This window comes from Camelus ferus, chromosome 27 (assembly GCF_009834535.1).
Source record: "Camelus ferus isolate YT-003-E chromosome 27, BCGSAC_Cfer_1.0, whole genome shotgun sequence".
Classification (NCBI taxonomy): Eukaryota; Metazoa; Chordata; class Mammalia; order Artiodactyla; family Camelidae; genus Camelus; species Camelus ferus.
Window position 1 is genome coordinate 21,911,478 of NC_045722.1, and position 21,619 is coordinate 21,933,096.

Consider the following 21,619-nt stretch of genomic DNA (forward strand, 5'->3'; position numbering starts at 1 on the left):
AATGAAACAGCACTGTTAGCTTATCCAATTGACATCTTAAAGTTTTATAATGAACATTAGCAGAGCTGTGGGAAATCACACATCCTTGTTCAGTACTGGTGGGAATATGAATTTGTGCAGCTTTTTTGGAAGGCAGTCTGCCAATGTTTATCAGAATTTAAAACTCCATCATCTTTGATCCAGCAAAACTACTATTAGGGACTTACCCTTACAGATTTATTTGAAAAAAAATTGCCAAGGTGTATGCACAAGCATACTGACTGCATTTGTGTTTACAATAGCAGAACCCTGGAAACTGCCTGCATGCCTGTTCGTCAGCAGGAGGACACCGCTACATAAACTGTCTGTCCATGCAATACCATACAGCACTCCAAAAGAACAAAATAATCCCCAGGAGCTATTTTGGAAGGATTACAATGTAATTTAAATTAATATATGCAGGATTTCTGCCTCCAGTAAAATGGAGAGAAGATGCTATAGGTATGCTTTTTTCCTATTCCTCTCTACAAATCCTGGACATTACCTATAAAATAAGCAGAAGATTCTGAAAGATGGAGAGAGATCTTGGGATTCAAGGAAAGCACAGTGGTGAGTTTGGGGGTTTTCTTGTTTGCCTCAAAAATCCCAGACTGGATGCTGAAGAAGCTGGCAACCCGAAATCACCAACTAATGCAGACAAAAAAGCCCCAAGACCATCCTACTCTCTCTAACCAGAGTACCAGCAACGGAGCAACCTAGCCAGATAACTTAGAGATAATAACCAGTCTACTTCAGCCATGCACCACGGAAACACCCGCAGCCCCAGCCCTACTCCTTGCCAGCAGAGGTCACATGGACAACTTAGATTCCATCCTTGCCGGGCTGTAGCAAAGTGCCCCAATCCCCTCTTGCCCCAACAGAGAAGGTCATGGCGAGCTGGGATGTAATCTCCAGCGGTGGTAATGAGCTTTCTCCTGCCCCTGTCAGTGGAGACCATGTGAGAAGCCTGGGCTGCCAAACCCACCTAGTGTACCTGTCCAGTAATGAGACACTGCTACCCCTCCCAGCCAGAGCTTCTGGAATCGACATGGACTGAATAAGAAAAAATCACTTATATCAATTGATGCAGAAAAAGCATTTGACAAAATTTAATACCTATTCACAATAAAAAAAATACTCTTAGAAAATTAGGAATAGAGGAGAAATTCCTCGACTTGATAAAAAACACCTACAAAATCTACAGCTAACGTCATAGTTGACAGTGAAAAGACTCCTTTTCCCCCTAATATAAGGAACAAGGCAAGAATGTTCACTCTCTTTATAATACTGGAAGTTCAATTCAAGAATAATTATAATTATATTCAACATATTACTGTTCAATATATTACTAGTTTGGAGACAATGCAATAAGGCAAAGAAATGAAATAAAAGGCATATAGATCTGTCTCTATTTGCAGGTAATATGGCAGCATACATAGAAAATCCTTAAAAGAAATGATCCATAAAAGAAAAAAAAATTGATGAATTGGACCTCATCAAATTAAAAGCTTCGCTCTGAGAAAGACATTGTTAAGAGGATAAAATGACAAACTACGAACTTGGAGAAAATATTTGCAAACCACACATCTGACAAAGGACTCCTGTCTAGTTCATGTATACAGAGCTCTCAAAACTCAACATTAAAAAGCAAACAATCCAATTAGAAAATGTGTGAAATAGGTGAGGAAACATTTTGCTGAAACGTATATAAAAATAAGCCTATGAAAAAAGATGTCTGATTAAAAACACAATGAGATATCACTGCACAACTATTAGGACAGCTAAAATTAAAATATAGTGACAATACCAAATTCTATCTCTCATACATTACTAATGAGAATATAGAATGGTTCAGCCATTCTGGGAAACAGTTTGACAGTTTCTTAAATAACTAAAAATACATTATGTCCCAGCAATTGGACTCCTAAACATTCATCCTAGAGAAATGAAAATATATGTACACATAAAAATCTGTGCGTGATTGTTCATAGCAGTTTTATTTGTGATAGCCAAAAACTGGATACAACCAGAAACACGGAGCAGGTGAATGTTTAAACATACCGTGGAATAACTAATAGGCAACATAAAGAAATGCTGTTGAAATACGCAGTGGCTCAGGGCATTTTGCTGAATGGAAAATAAAAAGCCAATCTCAAAATATGATTCCATTCATATAACATCTGCAAAATGACAAAATTATAGAGATGGAAGAGAAATGGGGTTGCCAGAGGTTGGGATGTGGAAGGGAGGAGGGGGGTGGGATGGGGAAACAGAGACTCAAGGAAGATGCTCATTCTCATTGTGATGTAAGGGTTCTGCATCTTGATACACAAATCTGCACATGTGACAAAATGACAGAACTGTCTGCACATATTGTACTAATGGCAAATGAATGGTTTTGATCTTGAACTACAGTTGTGTAAAATGTTACCATTAGGGGGAACCAAATCAAAGAAACATGGGTCCTCTCAATACTGTCTTTGCAACTTCTTGTGAACCTGTTATTTCAAAGCCAAGAGTTTTTAAAAATTAAGTGAAGTATAATTCCAAGCTTATGATGTTTAGAAACTGGCAAAAACGAATACGTGGTGTCTGAAGTCAGGATGGTGGTTACTCCAGGTAGGACAGTGACTAGAACGAGCAGTAGGGGACTTGTGGATACAGGTCATCTCCTGTCCCTTGGTCTCAGTGCCCCTTACACGGATCTGTTCACTTAGTGGCAGTTCATGAAACTGGACACATACATTTGTACTTTTCTGTAGGTGCCAGTACATAGTTACAATGAACAAAGTGAAAAGGCATTTGGTTTCACTTGGATTATCCATGTGTATGGGTGGGTAGACATGTTTTGGAAGGCTGGGTGAGAGCGGCTTCCTTTGCAGGGGCTGGCTGGGAGGTAGACGCATAGAAGGGGGCCTCCTTTTATTTCATGCTTGTCTAGGCTGTTTGAATTAAAATAAACGCGTACTGTAGAGCCTCCCAGGCTGTCCCTCGCCAGAGAACCAGCCCTGACCCTTCTGGCCCTCTGGTTCCCTCTTGGTGTTGGGCTGGTTCCTGTGACATCACTTACTACCTTGAAAGGATAGTGCTTAGAAACCTCTTACCAACTGGGATCTAGACGGCTGTGTGCGGTAAATCACTTAATCAATCCCTGTGGCTTTTCTCCCTAATGTAAGTGCTTTCCTGGAATGGCCGGGCTAGTGGGCCCCGCTCTGGGCAGAATATTGAACATGCGACTCTCTGCCAGTCCGTTAGACCGTCCCTTACCTTACCCATCGGCACGCCTCAAGTGTCAGCCCATTCTCTACTTGCAGAACCCAAGCTCCCCTCCCAAACCCCTGTTTCCCGGGACGTCTTGGATGGAATGGAGAGAACAAGGGCTCTGAAGCCAGACAGACTCCAGTTCAAATCCTGGGTAGTTTTGCTGATCCTAAACTCCCTACGTGCGGGCAAGGGAGTTTCCACACCCACGTGATGGAAATACAGGTACATTCCTGTTTAGAAACTGAATTAAACGCAATCAATTAAATAAAATAGCCAATACAGCTTCTGGCACTTGATGAGGCCGTGGTAAATATCAGTTTCCATCTCTGGGAGTCCGTTGACCCATCCCTGCCCATCCCACCCTAAAGTGATCTCCAGAGACACTTGTTTTCTAAACTACTCAGCAAGCAAAATATGGTTGTTGGTGGCTGTGTGTGTAAATTCCTGATTTAATTGTAAACTCGTGGAGGTCAGAAATCACCCTGGCATCCTCAGTGTTCTGTCCAGCTTCTTACACACAGCAGGTCCTCAGTAAATGTCGACAGTGGTACCGGCTGCCTTATTCCAGCTTGGTTTCTGCATCTGCTTCCTTGAACAAAGCTGATGCCCGAGTCCATGGGAAGCAGCCAAGTTCCAGGAGGACTTAAAGTTTCAGTCACGCAGTCAAACCACCGCACACGCCAGTCCAGCGTTCATCTGAGCACCCTTTCAGCAGACTCATGGCGCTCGTGAAAAGACAGGGCCATTTTTACAATCAGTCTACGACAGCCACTTACTAGCTGTGTGATCTTGGACAAGTGATGAAACCTCTCTGAACCTTCCTGTCCTTGTCTATGGTTTCATATACTGCCCACCTCATAGAGCCCTTAAATGTCAGAATGACTGGAATGTGCGAAACTCAGGCTTAGGTCCAATTCCCACCCTAAGCTTTTCCTCCGGGCTACCAAGTTGAGAATCCTGTGTCATGTTGCTTGAAGATCTTTACCTCTGGTTTCAGGTCTGTGGAGTCTCCTCGCCTGTCACATCCATTTATGGATAACTGGTAGGGTGGTCCTTCAGAGAGCCTGGCTACCTTCTCTTCGTGAGGGTACTGGGCGCCAGCTGTGTGCCAAGTGGGGCTACGACACTGTCCCCATCCTCATGAAGCTTGTGGCCGAGTGCAGTGCGGTTCCAAAGAAACAGAATGAGCCATTTACAATCTCAAATGTTCTAGTAGTCACATTAAAAAAGGAAACAGAAAGATGTAATTTTCATCTTCTGTTTTATTTCAGCAGAATATATTAAAGATGATCATTTCCACATGTAACAAGTAGAAAAGTTACTGACAAGATAGTAGACCCTTTTTGTACTAAAAGTCTTTGCAACCACGTGTGATTTTACGCAGCACCTCTCACTCTGCACGAGTTACGTTCCAAGACTCCACAGCCACGTGTGGACAGTACACCTGTGGTCTTGCCCCAGGACGTGGTGAAGCATTTAGAGTTGATTATGGGGGCAGTTCCCAGCAGTGCTTGACTTGCTGAAGTCCTGTCCCTGTTCTGTTTTGACCAGGGCCAGCTCCTGAGCATCTCAGCGGCCTATGGGGATCTGGAGACCGTCCGGTATCTTCTCACCCAGAGGCTGGTGGAGCTGCCGACGGAGCCCACGGACGACAACCCAGCCGTGGTGGCAGCACAGTTTGGGCACACGGATGTCGTGCAGGAATTACTCGAGTCCTTGTCAGGTAAATCCCAGGGCACGGGCTCTTCACCACCTCCCGGAGACCCTCTTCATAGAAACCAGACAGACATTTGAGGGGGCTGTAGTCCAAAATGTTTATTTCTTTACACCATTACCAATCGTGGGATCCAGAAATCCGAGGATAAAGCAGTTTTAGGTTTACAGAAGAACTGATGGGAAAGTACCAAGAATTCTCACATGCCACGCCTCCCCCAACAGTTTCCTTCTCATTATTTACATTTTTGTGTGCATGTAGTACAACTGTTACAATTGATGAACCAATATTGATGTGTTATTACTAACTGAAGTCCGTAGTTTACATTCGGGTTGTGTATTTATGGGTGTGGACAAATGTGTGACAACATAGAGCCACCATGACTGTGTCATGCAGAATCATTTCACTGCCCTAAAAATCCCGCGTTCTACCTTCTCCTCCCTCTCTCCTCCATTCCCTAGGAACCACTGATCTCTTTACTGTCTCTGTAGCTTTGCCTTTTCCAGAAGATCATATTGTTGGATTGATACAGTGTGTAGCCTGTTCAGATTGACTTCTTTCACTTAGCAATATGCATTCAAGTTTCCTCTATGTCTTTTCATGGCTTGAGAGTTCATATATATATATTTTTTTAATCACTGAGTAATGTGACATTGTCTGGTTGTACCAGACTATGTTGCTTTTTGAGTAGGAAGTAATTTTTTCTCTGGTAGACTCAGGGTGTCCTGGTCTCCTTTGATTTCCCACTGTAGCCTCAGATTGGTGACACTGTGCAAATCCAGGCTCGGTGAGTGTTGCTGGATTCAGGCCTCAGAGAATATGGTTAAGAGAGCACCCTTTGGTTTTAGACATAGCAGGGTTGAAGGCTTGACTTTGCCATTTACCAACTGTGGGACCTTTGGCAAGTTCCCAGATCTCTCTGAGCTTCAGTTTCCTCCTTTAAAAATCATGACTGTGAAATATAGGGCCTGCTTCCTAAGCCTGCCATGCTTCCATCCTCAGCAAAAGTCACCAGCATGACGACTGGACCTCTCATACCCACATATCCTGGTAGTAACTGAGTTAGGGACCAATTTGTCTTCTGTTCATGCACCGCCCACTTCCTTTGAATTGTTCGTTTTAGTTATCAGTCGAAGGCGAAGAAGGGACACTTACTCAGCACCTGCTCCAGCCCGGGCAGGATGCCAGATGCTTTGTGTGTTGGGTTTTAATTGCTGCCATTCTGACCTCACCCCTATTTCCTGGTCAATTTCCTACCACAGAGGGGAGGGTCACTCTCTCCAGGCTTCGGAGCACTTTGGCTCCCGAGGACTTTCCGCTTCTGAAAATGAGACAGTGCGGTGATGCAATTGGGATGTGTCCATGTGGTGAATGAGGTCATTTTTCCATGGCAGCAAGATCCCAGAGACATCGCACTGCTTTGAACTTGAAGATATTGTCACAGTTCAGCCCACGCTAACCCTGTTCATTCAGTGGGTTAAATGTTATTTCATCCTGTAATTAAGTAGGCGGTTCTTTCAGGGAGTAATTCTCTAAGTTTTAGGCTAATCGTTTTCTTTCATCAAAGTTTTTTTTTACTTATGAAAGTAATATATGTATATCACAGACAATTCGGAAATGCAGAAAGGTGTTCTTACTCGAAGAACATAATGACATCACATAATGAGTGACAGACATGATGACAGTTTATCAAGTCAGGCACTTGACGTGTACTTTGTCATGTAATCCTCGCATTACACTTGGGAAGGACAGGTGTTATTATTCCCATTTCACTGGTGAGTAAACTGAGTCACAGAGAGGCTAAGAAATTTGCCCAAGATGATGCAGCTGAAAGTATTCTACTCTAAGCTGCCTGTCTCCAAAGCCCATACTTCTGTGTGTAATGCTGCTCTAGGGATGAGGTCAGGGCTGAGGATGAAGAAGCCAGTAAGGGGATGTTCACTGCTGGACCACCCAGAGATAATTCTGCAATACTGCGTTGATTCTTTCTAGTCTTATTTCCACACATAGATTTTTTTTACTGGGCCGATCACACTGCACATGCTGTTCTGAATGCGCCTTTTCCTCACTTGGCATTATTTGCCAAGCAGGTGGGCTTGTAACTATGTGGGGAACTGTCATATGCGATTCAGAGGGACTTTTTCAAAAACACTGTCAACTGGACCAAAGCGACTGGCCACTGGAAACAGGACAGCGTGATTTTGCTCAGGTCAAAGGGGATTTCAGAGCGGGAACAGCCTGTCCCTCCAGTGGCACTTTCCCTTCATCCTGTCATCCCTGCCAGGTCCCTGCAGCCACCAGCGGCTGCTGAACTGGATGCTGGCCCTGGCCTGCCAGCGGGGGCACCTGGCGCTGGTGAAGCTCCTGGTCCTGACGCACGGGGCCGACCCGGAGAGCTATGCGGTCAGGAAGAACGAGTTCCCTGTCATCGTGCGCCTGCCGCTGTACGCGGCCATCAAGTCCGGTGGGTCCCCAGTCTGCCCCGCCCACGAGAACCACCGCGCTTCAGAGATGCGGGACCTTCCGTCCTTCACACTCACCTCCAGCTCTCAAATCGCCCATGGGAAGGTTTCTGCAACTCCTGTCCTTTGCCTCTTTTTTGAAATGTCTGCCTGCTTCCACCTTCCTCCTTCCCCCACCCACTCCTGCAAGGGGATTTCAGTGGCCAGGCCAGCTGTGGCAAGTGGGAGCGTCCTAGGAGGCACTCTAAAGGGCAGAGTCCCTCGCTGACGGGAACCTGGCACCTCAAGGGAGGTAACAGAGAAGTTCAACCAGCACCAGTACACTTTTTGTTTCCATTTCCCCCGTGGGCGTCTGCCGTTTTGGACCCCTGTGATGCACCTGCATCCAATGCCCTGAGCTCTCTGCTTTCTGTCCTGTAGGGAATGAGGACATTGCCATCTTCCTGCTTCGGCATGGGGCCTTTTTCTGTTCCTACATCTTGCTGGACAGCCCTGACCCCAGCAAGCATCTCCTTAGGAAGTATTTCATTGAAGCGAGTGCCTTGCCCAGCAGTTGTCCGGGAAAAATGGTGAGTAGTCGTGTGGATGAACAGATAAAGAAGAGGTGGTGTCTGTATACAGTGGGACATTTTTTTCAGCCACAAGAAAGAAGGACATCCTGCTATTTGCAAGACCATGGATGGACTTCAAGGGCATTGTGCTAAGTGAAAGAAATCAGACAGGGAAAGACTAATACTGTATGTTTTCACTTATTTGTAGAATCTAAAAAAGCTGAACCATAGAAACAGAGTGGATGGTTTTCCAAGACCTCAGTGGGTGGAGCAAATAGGGAGCTGCTGTTCATAGTGTACAAACTTCAGCTATAAGCTGAGTAAGTTCTGGAGATTTAATGTACAGCATGGTGATTATAGTTAATAATATTGTATTATATGCCTGAAAATTTCCAAGAGGATAAATCTTAAATGTTCTCACCATGAAATAGAAATGGTAATTAGGTGGCACAGTGCAGGGATTAGCTAACACTCAGGTGGTAATCATTTTGCTGTATATAAATGTTTGCAATCTGTAATTGCAATATGTAATTGTACACCTTAAAGTACACAATGTTACATGTCAGTTATATCTCAGTAAAACTGGGGGGGGGGATATAGGAATTAGTTCTAGTTAGTTTACATTTTAATAACAAAAATAGTATTGCATTATTGACATTATCTTCAACTTGGCTTTTTAAATTTGTCTTCCGTCACTGAGTCCCTCTAGATCAATGTGGCTACAACTCGTTCTTTTAAATACAGGCCTTAAATCTATAGCGTGAATGTAGTTTAGTTGACTAAGCCCTTCTCCTGTCAGTGGACACGTGGATTATTTCTGGGTTTTTGCCCGTGTAACAGAGCGTGATTTTCTAGGGCACTGCTTGTGTAGATCAGAGTTCTAAAGGTCGACTGCTTTGGAATCACTTCCCCAAAAAGCTGTGATGATTCACACTTTCACCGGAATTACAGGGGGGTTTCTGTCCCCACACCTTGGCTGGCAGTAGCTACTCAGGAGCTTTTAATTTTCATCAGTCTGATGGGTAAAAATGGTATCTCCTTGTTTTACTGTCCACATTTCTCTCTACTACTCAGCCATAAAAAATAACAATGCCATTCACAGCAACATGGATGGACCTGGAGATTGTCATTCTAAGTGAAGTAAGCCAGAAAGAGAAAGAAAAATACCATATGAGATCGCTCATATGTGGAATCTAAAAAAAAAAAAAAGACAGACAAACTTATTTACAAAACAGAAACAGACTCACAGACATAGAAAACAAACTTATCATGACCGAAGGGGAAGGGGATTGGAAAGGATAAATTGGGAGTTCTAGATTTACAGATACTAACTAATATATATAAAATAGATAAATAACAAGTTTCTACTGTAGAGCACAGGGAACTATAGTCAATATCTTATAGTAACATATGATGAAAAAGAATATGAAAATGAATATATGTAAAAAACACATTTCTGTCATTAATAATATTGAATATCTTTTCACAGCATCATAAATTTTTTGCATCAGCCCTTGTGTGAGTTGCTTGTTACCGTTTGTTGGTTAGCTTTCTAAAGGATTACTCAGCTTTTCCTTCTTATTTTGGAGTGCCTTTCCTTACATTAGAGATATTAAGCCTTTGTTTATCATATATGTTCCCAATACTTTCCCCAACCCACTATTTTTCTTTTTTCTGTTATCTTTTGCTGTAACAAAAATATCAGAATATATAATCAAATTTGCCTGTATTTTCCTTGATGGCATTTGGGTTATACAAGAAGGTTATTTCCATCTCAGTTTTATGTAAACATTCTCCTAGAGTCTCTTACACTGTTTTTATTATTTTTTTTTTTACACTTTAAGCTTTCATTTTTCTGGTATTTATTTGATATGTAGCATGAGGGAGGGAGTCTAGCTTTAAGCCCTTCTAGATAGATGATCAATTATTCCAGCACAATTTATAAAACAAAGCTTCCTTTTCCCTCTGAATTGAAATGCCTCTGTTGCCATTTCCCCCTACTGTATACCTGTGTACATTTTGGGATTCTCTGCTCTGGTCCACTTGCCTACTCGTCTGTTTCTGTTCCAATGTCATACTGCTTTGATTGTGGGCATTTCGTGTCAACCTTACAGTCTGTGAATGCAAGTTTTTTACTCCTTATTTTCTTTTTTTCCAAAAACATCTCGACTGTTACTAGACGTCTGTTCCTCCGTGTTGTGCATTCCCCATGGCAACTCTCTTTTGTTTGTACAGCATTTGTGTTCTTTGATGGGATCTTACCGTTTTCCTCCTAAAGGTTTCCTGGACCTATTTTGTTTCCCTGTGATTATTTTGCCCCTGTTTGGTTGGAATATATGTAGTTCTTTCCCGTTTCCAGCCTATTGTTACAGGTATGGAGGAAAGCTCTTCTGTTTAGGTGTTTATTCGGTCCCCTTACCAACTACTCTAGTGGTTTTTAGAGGAGTTCCTTGAGCCTCTTAGATATATTATCAAGTCCTCAGCAAATTCAAAGCATGTTTGTCTCCTCTTTTCTAATATTTATATAACTTACTTTATTTCATGGGTTATGTGTGTATCACCAGAAATGTCAAAAGTTGGATCATCAGCAAAAGGGCAGATGTATCTCTCTTGTTCCTGGTTTTCGAGGTCTTGGCATCAGCAGTTTATGGGCATTTGCTGTAGAATTTTGGTAGATAGACAGTTGTAATACTTAGGTGGTTTCCATGTATTTCTTTTTGCTTAGAGTTTTTATTAGGAAAGGTTGCTGAGTATTGTCCTATCCCTTTTTGGCAGCTATGGATATATTCACATAGTTTTTCTAATTTTATTTGTTGATAATAGATGTTGACCCAACTTTGAAGTCCTGTAGTAAATGCTAATTGGAGCTTTTACCACTGGATTTGATCTGTTGATATTTTACCTTATAACTTTGCATCTATATTTATAGGTGAATTGATCTATAATTTCCTATTTTTATTGTCTTTATGAGATTTTGGTATAAATGCTACATTAGATTTTCAGAATGACTTGGGGGAACTTTTCATCTTATTATAATCTGGAGAAGTTTCATATGAATGATTCATTGTTAAAGGTTAATTAGATAAAGCAGGTCTTTATTTTTGGACTTCTTTTGGAGTCATTGGTCAATTCAGGTTGTCTGCTTTTGTTTATGTGCAGTTCAAGAGGTTATATTTGGTAGAAAATCATCCATTTCCTTTAGATTTTTGAATTTGCGATCATGGTGTATCACGTTTACGCTTTTTGATAATTCTTTTTTCTATATCTGTAGTTATATTTCCATTTATGGTGCCAATTTATGAGGGAAACAGTTTTACTTTTTCTCTTCTGAATTTAATTAGACCAGTCGGGGATTTATACCCATCAGGTCCTATCAATGGACCAGTAGATTTTATGTTTTTACAATTGATTGTGTTTGTTCCTTCATTCATTTTGGCTTTTATCTGCTCTAAAACGTTCGCGACATCTTCACTAAGTGTTTTGTTGATATGTTGTGGTTAAGGCAAAGCTCTGGCCTGAGACCTCCTGGCTCTCGTCTGGGCTCCAGGCCTCACTGCTGTAGGGCCTCTACCTGCTTATTGAACATCTCTGGGTCTTGGTTGCCCTATGTATTGATTTTTATCTCGTTCTTCATGTAGTTCTAGAAGTTTTTGCTTTGTGTACCTGGAACATTGCCTTGTGACCCATTTGGACCTATTTCATGATATCAAATATCCGCTTTAATCCTGCTGATGCTTCTGCCCTCCAGAGTTTGCTCTCCCCTTGTGACACTGCTTTTTCTTTGCCTCAATCTTGTATGAGTTTTCCCAGCCTTTTAGTTTTTTTTTTTTTTTCTTTGTCTTGGGTGTATATCTTGTAAACAGCATTCAGTTTTCATTCCCATCTGACAGCGTCTCTTTTGAGAGAGGGCTCCACCCAGTAATTCACATTTGTGTGAGACCTGCCGTGTCGGTTTACTGCCCCCATCTTTTTTTATTATATTTGCTGCTATTTCCTTTTTATTTTTTTTCTTACCTTTGCTGGTTTCCTAGTTTCTAGAGAACACTGATATTCTATTTTCCTTATCATGTTACCTCTCTGAGCCTTGGCTGGTCTCAGTCATAAACAGGGGTAATTACAGTATCCACCTTGGAGGCCAGCTGTGCACCTTAGCCTGGGGCCTGGCACATAGTAAGTGCTCAATAAACATTAATCATTAAATCAGCCTCACATCGCGAGAGGAAATCATGATCACCTACTCCTTACGTGTAACAGTGTTTGGTGTCTGGTGTTTCCCCCAGCACTTTCTTATCATATTTGATCTGTATAACATCTCAGAAAGAAATGGGAGGAATATAATCTGTTTAACAGAAGAAAATATTGAGGTTTCGAGACATTCTGTTACTTGTCCAAGAATAGAAGATACTCAGCAGTGACGCTCAGACCAGAACCTGAGTCTCTTTAACCTGGGGGATTTTCTCATTTCATGATTCCTGAGCTGTGCCTCCCCCATCTTTCATGTAGAGCAGTGGTTCTCACATTTTTGTGTAATTGGAATCCCTGGGGGCTTTTTAAAATCCCAAGGCCCAGGCCACACTGTATACTAGCTAAATCTGAATCTTTGGGATGGGGACCCAAATCAGTAGTTTTCAAAACTCCCCTGGTGATTCCAGTGCGCACCTGAGGTTGAAAGCCGGTGACTTTCATTTTCTTGGCTTAAGGGTAAAAGCAGAAGTGGTTGACATCTGTGTCTGTGACCTTCTCCACGGGTAACTCCTGCTACCCTCACCAAGATAGGGAAAGAGCTTGGAAATTACTATTGTGTTCCACGAATGAGAAGACAAAGAAAAGACAATGTTGCTTTTCTTTTCTGTGGCCCTTTTGGATACAGAAAGTGAAATTACATATAGTGCAGCCTGAGTCATAAGGACTCCTTGAGCTTCCCCAAAGCAGGTGGTATTTTTTTATTATTATTATTCAAGTGAATTTCAAAGTCAGGGTTGCAGTGGGTGTGTCTAGCTCCCGTGATCTCTAACCTACGACAGCACTGTCCTTCTGTGCTGCGGGCAGAAGAGAGAGGGTTAGCCCAGAGGGGTCCAGCAGTCAGGAACAATGACCCTGGAACCAGAGGTAAGTGCTCCTACCTTTCCAGGTGTGCAGTGGGATCGAATTGGCATTTTTGATTCAGAATATCAGACAAAGGTAGACGTAAAAAGGGCGTGTTGCTGCCATGTGTACCCAGCCCGACAACTCCCTTGACTGCTGGCATTCGTGGCAGTAACCTTGCTGAAGTGGTCATCTTGTTTTTTTGGTGTTTTTGCTCTGCTTCCCCCATCAGCTGGTTGGTATTTTTTAATGTAATTGCTGCTTCCGTGGGAGCCACGGCTGGTCCTGGTTCACCACGCCTCTGTGTCAGGCATCGCCTTGTTCTCAGGCTGCCAGAACCTGTCCATGCCTGCAGATGGGAAACCGCTGAGAAGCCCACGTTGATTTTCCACTGGCAGCGGCCGGCTTCTCAGTTAGGTTTTGCTGGTGTTTGGCAAGAAGGTCTTGAGAGCCCACACCACGTGGGCTGGACACACTTTTGAAAGAGCTACAGGCGAAGCCAGATCAGACCTGGCCAAAGCCACTCCTGGCTCTGGCTCGTGGGTGCCCCTCTGGAAAGCCGCCAAACCCTCGCCTGAATGTTCAGTGAGACAGCCGGTGTTCGTGGTGACGGTGCTGTCAGTGTTTGCTCTGTTGCCATAAGAAATAACACTTTGATGTTGGCACACTCAGGAAGGAGCAGGAAAACAGAAGTGGCAGGAGAGGCCTAAGCAGGTCCTGGACTAACTATGGTGTTTGTCCCCATCCAGCAGTGAGAGGGCTGTTTGCAGTGTGGGAGGAGACAAGAGCTGAAATTGATTTTGAAACAGCTCAATTGGGAAATTATTAATGTCCTTGTAAAAGTCCCTCATGATTTCAAATCTTGCAGCTAACGTAGAGAACATCATTTATTACTACTACTACTACTACTACTACTACTACTACTACTATTATTATTATTACCTACACTTTTGGGATCAGCTCTGACTTATGATATACCTTAAAAATTCCGGGAGACCGGCCATTCAGGTGCCTTTGCCTGTGCCCGAGCACAGACTTCCTGGCTGCATATTTTGGGAGCTGAAGCAGCCCTTCTCCTTCCCTGTGATCTGGTGGGTCTGATGATTTGCAAATGTGGGATGCTCGGAAGGGGGAGGATGCAGCACGTACTGGTCAGTCTTTGCCAGGGACTTCGGGAGCCGCTGAGGAGGGGCTGCGTGCTCCCCAGGGCACCTGGTGCACTGTGGGTCAACAGTCTTTCCCAAGGGACCCTGAGACCTGTGGAAAGCATCCTGTCCCCGGTTAAGACTAACATTTAGCACAAGGGTCTAATTCAAGAATTTTACGCTTTCCAGAGCATTTCTACACACGCACCTTGCACCTTCTCGGTTCCTCTCTCCCCCTCCTCACTGCGGGGTGCAGTCTCATAGCAGATGGAGGAACTGGACTCCCCAGAATTAAGTCTCTGGGGCAGCAAGGCCCTGGCCTGTAAGAGGCAGCGCTAGAAGCAGACTGAACGCCCGTGGTCCAGCCTTTCACCACTCACTTGTGTGACAGGAAGAGAAGGCTTCAGCTGCCCTCTGAGAGTCGTGAGATCAGACTCAGGACTGTCCCAGGCCTCTTCCATCAGCTCCACTCTTCCCGTGCCCAAGAATGTAGCCGATTATTCTTCAGGTGTCTGTTTTCTTGAGTTCCCAAGTACCAAGTCTTTCCCCGCCCCCACGCCCTGTTCACATGCTTTCCCTGCGGAACAGAATCACCTCTGTGATGCTTCCCATACGGTCAGTGCTTCTTAGAACCTGAGAACGGTCAGGGAGGGTCCCAGGGTGGAGCAGGTGAGCGACTGCCCTGTATCATCTTTCAGGTCAGTGTTCACGGCCGACGGTCCCACTGGACCACAAAACGTAATAGGAAGGTGCAATTCTGTAAACCAGTTGTATTTAGTTAAAAATGGAGAGAATGATTAATAGAGATGCAGACATAACGAAATTATTATTTGAACTTGTGTGACAAACTAGAAAACACAAGAAAAAAACAAGAGGAGAAGAAACATCAGCATTTGTCATTGAAACTGTTGGCTGTCAGCATGGACAAGAATATTCAGAGGGATGCAGATAAATTCCCGACATGTAAAAGTTAATCCCTGGAAACTCATGAGAATGTATTTTTAAAAAGCACATTCATGCCAGTTATAAAAGAAAGTGATCGCATTTCAAAATTTTAAAGATATGTAAAGACATATAAAGACACATAACCACAAATAAGACAAATGTCAAAGTTATTTATGGTAAAATATTGTAATGTAATAGAATACAGTTTTACTATCCTACACTAATACAGTAAAACACAATTTTAAAAAGAAATGTAAAAAAGAAATAGTAGAAGAGACTTGAGGAAAAAAGAACTGACAGAGACTGAAATCCCAAAGAGATCACTGAGGCAATTATATGTCAGTTGATCGTTGAATTGAACTCAGTCCGTGTTTATAGATTATGTTCAGATGCTCGGACTCAGCAGCGCCCAAGCCAGAGCCACAAGAGTAAGGAGTTAAGAGAAATGAACAGTTAATTTACACATGAGAAAACACAGACAGTAAATCATGGCCTGGAAACATGTATGACCTTATTGGTAATTTACAGAAATTCAAATTAAAATGACTTGAAAGTAGTGTCACATACCTATTAAACTAGCAAAAATTAATATAAATGCTGAGTAAGACACTTGGCAGGGTCAAAGAGAGAGGGGCACCAGGGCCTTGCTGCTGGCACTATAAATTGGTTCCATATGTGTGGAAAGTAATTGGCATCATGTGACAAAAGCTGTAAAACTCTTTTCTCCCAGAGAACAGTTCTGAATCTGGTATTTCCTTCCTGAAAGATACCTCTAGGACATAATTCAAAAGAAGAAAAAAAAAAGTAATTGCCACCATTGCACTGCTCAAAGCACTGCTATTTATAATAAGAAACTAGGGGCAAGAAACCCAAGTGTCCCTGCTGCCCATGTGGTCCCTGCAGGCTGGACATCCTGTGGCCAGAAGAGAGCGTGCCTGTCCCCTCAGCCCTCAGGACATCACTTCTCCTTGATGCCAGTGCTGCCTCCGCATCTCAGCCCCACACAGCATCCTCGGGAAGGCCTTCCTTAACCCACAGGCCTGGTCAGACACCCCCGTCCATCTTTTAGAGGCTCCTGCCATTTTATTCATAGCACTTAACATTAAGTGTGGGGTTGTTGGTTTGGGGGACATTCTTGTTTAATGTCAATTCCCCCATTTAACTGGAAGCTTCTCCAGGGCAGGGATTTGTCCAAATTTGCTCATTTTGTGTTTGCGCCTCAGTCTAGAGCCTGGAACAGGAGGAGTAGATGGTTGCTTGGATGGATGGATGGATGGATAAAGTCTTAAATATGCAGTAAACTTCCGTTTACATAGAACTTCATGGCTAACAAAGTACGTTGCCAAACATTCCACTTTAATCTTCTATGCAATCCTGGGAGGCAGAAATTTTTGTTTTCATTTAACAGTTGAGGAAACAAAGTTCTCTCAACAGTGAGTTAAGTCTTAGTAACTGCAAAGACAGTATTTTTATTTCTTGCTTTTCTCTCCCTCTCTCAAATAGCTATTGGCACAATTCTTACATTGGAACTAGTGAAGGGAGATTTCTTGTAAACTTCCTATTTTTAAAAGGAATGATGGGGGGGGCGGGGGAAGCCCAGTGTTGATTTTAAACCCCACGTACCTATTTTTAAGGATTTTAGTGAAGAAAAAGTGATACGTTTTATTAATGTTTTGGCATCCAGATAATAAAAGGAAGGCCACTTTGCTTTAACAGAATGTACTGATTGGTGGTTTTCCATAAGCCACCACGGTGCTGTTTTCTTGGTATAGATCCTGGTTGGTTGCAAAACTTGAATTTTTGAGTTTAGTTGTTGGTTTCTATTCTAGAAGATTTTGTTATGGTTTTCACAGCCCTGTATATACATATAAGTGGCCTAGAATTTTCATGGCTCTTGCAAAGTAACTGATTTTGACTCATAAAATGAAGTGAGTCCTCTGTTAAGGAATCATGTATGTAATATAGAAACTATTTTCCTTTGAAAATTTGGTTGAAAAAAATTATATTGAATTAGGAGCCTTTGGGGAAGTGATTCTTATGTTTTTTCCCTTGTTTGTTTGTCTTTTATACATTATTTTGGTTTTTCTCTTCTTGTGTGACTTGGAGACTTCTTTATTTTGGAAGTCGATCTTTCATTTCCGCATCATTGTCTGGCGGGTGAACTCTGGCTGAGGACCTCTCCCACAACTTAAACGTTGTTTTGGAAGCGGCTGTTAGATTGTCATTTTCATTCTTAGGTTATTAAAGTACATTTTCTTTGATTTTTAATTCAGTCAATTGATGATCAATTTTATTATTTTCCCGAAGACTCTAGAATTGGTTTGATTCACCAGCCTCCTTGGTTTTTTTGCTTCCTTTTGGTTTTTCTATTTTTAGTCTAATTTTGTTTTCATTTTCTTGCTTTCTTTTAGGTTTCCATTCTAAGCAGGGTGGGGCTGCTTTATTATGCTTCATTTTTTTTTTCTTTTTGTCACTATGGTAAGAGTTGGGTGGGTTTTTTTCCCATTACTTGTGATTCTTTCGTTGTTCTAAAAATATATTCTGCTGCCGTAAACCAGTGTTTCTCTCCTACCCAAGCATTACTTGAAAGGGTATTTTTAATTCCAAATAATTGGACACCTTTTAATTCTGCTCCCATCATTGGTTTCTCCTTTCACTTTGCCTTAGTCCAGGGAGAAGATACGTAGGAGGCTTGCCTTTTTTCCCTCTTGTTTTCCTTTCTCTTTTGCTTCTTACCCAGAATCTAATCAATTTATGTGCAAGTTCATACTGATTTGAAAACAAAACTCATTCTCCTGCCCCCTTCTATTTGGTGATCTCCCATGCTTATTGTAGTCTGGAGCTTTTTCATTCCTTCATTCTTTTTTTCTTTTCTTTTTTTTTTTTTATCTGATCTGTCGTATGGTGCTAATATTTTTCTTGAATTTTCATGAATTTATTTATTACATATTTTTGTCCTGGGCTGGAACAACAAAGATTAACTTGGTTGTATTGGGGGGTTATGGTTGTTTAAGTGTCTTTATCACTTTCGAGGTGGCTTGGTCATCTCTCGTCATGCCTTTGAAATCATGTCAGCTATTCCACAGCCATGTGAGCATGGTGCCGGGTAGGAAGGGACCAGACGGAGCATCAGGCTCCTGAATCGTGAGCCTGGTTCTTTTACCTTCAAACAGGTCATCTCGCTGAGGCTTTTCATGTGCAAATAGTGCCCAACCTTACACAGTTGCTGTGAGCATCGTTGAAAAAGTTCTGTGCGAGCTTCGCGGAGTCACCAGGAAGGTGTTATCATGTGATCACAGCTCAACTTCCAGAAAGTTCTTCCGCAGAGCTCAGGCTTGAGTGTGCCCTGGAAGGCAGCAGGCTGTTCCGGGTTGACTGTTTAAAATACCATCATGGGGAGGGAAGGGTATATAGCTCAAGTGGTAGAGCGTATGCTCAGCATGCATGGGGTACCTCCATTAAGAAAACTAATGAAGTAAATAAACTTAATTACCTCCCCCACCGAAAAAGAATTAAAATAAAATGCCATCATGGGCTTGCTTGTAAGTTATTTCTGTGCTTACATTTCTCATTGATCTGGCTTCCTTGGTAATAGTTTCCCTTTTCTGGGTGTGTTTAAGTTATACTGACAGCTAACTGCTACTAACTCTGGCATTTACAGTATTTTTAGCAGGCATGCGTTTGTCAGAACTCGTTTCATTGTCTTCCTCTTGGTCATTTAGTTTAATAATTGAGTCATGTCATTAATCTCCCTTCTGAGTTCAGAAGGAAGCTGTCCTCCCCTTTCTCTTTTTCCTCTCTTCTCTTACTCCCTTAAGTATTCTCGGGTCTTTTCTGAAATTCTCCTTTTACACCATCGAGTCCTCCCAGGCTTTTCCCTAATTTAATGACTGGCTTTACTGCCCTTCTCCTTACTTCTTTATTAGATTTCTGACCTACTTATCTCAAGAGACATCCTTCTGGCTTTCTTTCTTTTCCTTTCTTCATCCGTGGGTTTCTTATTTTTTAATTTTTTTAAACTTTTCTTTTTGATTTTGGGGTGGGGGGGATAATTGGGTTATTTATTCATTTATTTCAATAGAGGTGCTGGGGACTGAACCCAGGACCTCATGCATGCTAAGCCGGTGCTCTACCACTGAGCTCTACCCTCCCCCAATCTGTGGGTTTCTGTGATGCAGTGTTCTCAGGTCTTGACTCTCCCATCTTCACTTGACTTGTTGCCATTTGTCTCAGTGCTGCCGTAACAAAGTACCAAACACTGGTTGGCTTAAAATAACAGAAATGTACTGTCTGGAGTTCTGGAAGCTGGCAGTCTGACATCCGGGTGTTGGCAGGGCCGTGCTCCCTGTCACAGCTCCAGGGCAGGACCTCGTGGCCCCTTCCTAGCATGTGGTGGTTGCTGGCAGTCCTCGGTGCTTCCCAGCTTGTACCTCTCTTTTGCAGGGACATGGTTCAGTCCGTCACACCATCCTGGTGGGCCGTTGCTCCATTGCCTTTGACCTGGTCCACCCACCAGGCCGCCTCACATCACAGGCAGATGGCCAGTCGAGGACCAGGCTCCTTCTCATCCCTTTTCAATGCCCCTTCCCTCCTTGAGAGCCGGTCCCTGCCAGGGTGCAGGGTCTCGAGCAGTAGGCATCTGGAAGCCTCACGTGGAGAGTTTTCTGGGCTGAGGATGTCGGGCATATCAGTTCTTACCTGCCGTAGCCCCCACCTGCACGAGGAGCCTGGGCCAGAGGCTGCCTCCAGTGTGCTGATCCCCTGTCCAGCTGAATCCCTGTTCCCTAGAGTGTCCCTCTGATGGTCTGGGCTCCTGGAGAACATTTGCAGGCTTGAAATCCACCCCCAACTTGTTGGCATCCATGCAAAGACCCCCTTCCGCAGTGACATCACTCAGGTGACCTGGGATGTGTCTTCAGATTCTGTGGCTGGCTCAGCTGCTCCGAGCATCTTTGTTTTGGGGGTTTCTTAGGGCTTGCTCTTCAGACCTTTTAGTGAGTTGGTTTCTTTCAGATGAGCCCCGTTGGCTTTTCCCTCCTCCAGCTGCCTGGTGCCCGGACTGCTCCTTCACATCTCAGAAGGTGGCCCTTGTCTTCCTGGCTGGTTCAACAAGAAGACGACCCTCTGCCACCAAGCAGGAATCTTTGCTTACCCACAAAAAGAAAGGCTTGGGTTTTATGTGGGCCAAGGATTCGTGAATACACGTTAGAACATCCTGTATGTTTCTCCCCCATTTTGACACATGTTCTCGACTGAAGAGACTAATCCTGTCGCACTGGTGGGCTCTCCACATCCAGCTGTCTTTGATTTCGCAGCGCAGTGTGCATGGATTTAATTCTACGATGGCTGGCTTCTCCCACTCAGAACCAGGTCTGTCGTGGTGCTGTCAGGACTACACACAAATAAACACGGAGGGCCCCAGGGCTTGCCCGGCCAAGTTTCAGTGTCAGGTGCGCTGTGCATACGCCCTCCTTCCTTCTTCGCCGCCGCTTTGGAAACACCTGGGCACCCTCTCATGTTTGTGCACCAAAAGGAAAATGACTTTTGTAAATGAAAGTTTTCAAACTGCCCCAAGGCCAAGTAGAAACCTTCCCTGTCTTTCCAACCACCATCCAGCCCAGAAATCTTCTCACAAGCATGTCTCTATTCCGCGCGTATCCTCGTGTTTGCAGACTTCTGCTTTTTACAACTTCTCCCAGGGCTTGACTTTCATAGACTTCAACTCTGTAGAAACTCGGGTGGGTGTAAGACCTAGAAAGAGCTCGATTTTAGGAACTGGTGGGTGATATTTGCTTCCTCCTTGTTCTCATGTCTGGGGAACTCAGTGGCACACACAGCCACTCACTTCTCATTGATGATTTACTTCTGATCAACAGCGCCCCCCAAAGATGCCCAGGATGCTTCCCTACACGTGTTCTTTCCTTGCTTTGTGGTCAACATCACATGCTCTTAGTCCATGCAAACCAAGAAACCCGTGAGGTTAGGGCGATCGATGCATGTTCGATTCACACGGCTCTTCCTTCCAGCCATGAGCTCCCTGAACGTTGGTTCCCTCTGCAGTGTCCGCATCTTCAACCCACCCCAGTGCCTGACAGGCTGGCCTGTACATGGCAGTGCTCAAGTCACCACTGCTGAACGTGCAGGCCCGGGTTAAGCAAGATGATGTCCCTGTTACGTAACTGGGGGCCATAAGGCAGACCCTTGTTGGAGGTGAAGACGGTGGTCCTTGCACCAGAGCTTACAGGATTAGTAGGATTTCGACAGGAGGGAGGAGGGCCGTGGACTCCAGCGGGGAGAAAGCAGAGCAGGGAGCGCCCCTCCCCCTTTGTCGTGGTGGCAGGAGAGTGTGAAGGCAGAGGCCAGCCCGCCTGCAGAATCTGGGGTCCTTGACGGACCTCATGACACCCACCATCAAAAGGAGGCCGGCTCTCAGGC

At 43.6% G+C, this 21,619-nt stretch overlaps 1 protein-coding gene across 3 annotated transcripts in view; it reads left to right on the forward strand.

Annotated features, from left to right (window-relative positions):
• The window catches only part of LRRK1 (leucine rich repeat kinase 1), a 118,254-nt gene that overhangs the window by 45,202 nt on the left and 51,433 nt on the right, over positions 1-21,619 (forward strand). For all 3 annotated transcript variants that reach the window (XM_006182666.3, XM_032469382.1, XM_032469383.1), the window contains exons 4-6: positions 4,834-5,005; positions 7,281-7,460; positions 7,879-8,027. In XM_006182666.3, coding sequence (XP_006182728.2) covers positions 4,834-5,005; positions 7,281-7,460; positions 7,879-8,027 — 501 coding nt within the window. The remainder of the gene's footprint in view (positions 1-4,833; positions 5,006-7,280; positions 7,461-7,878; positions 8,028-21,619) is intronic.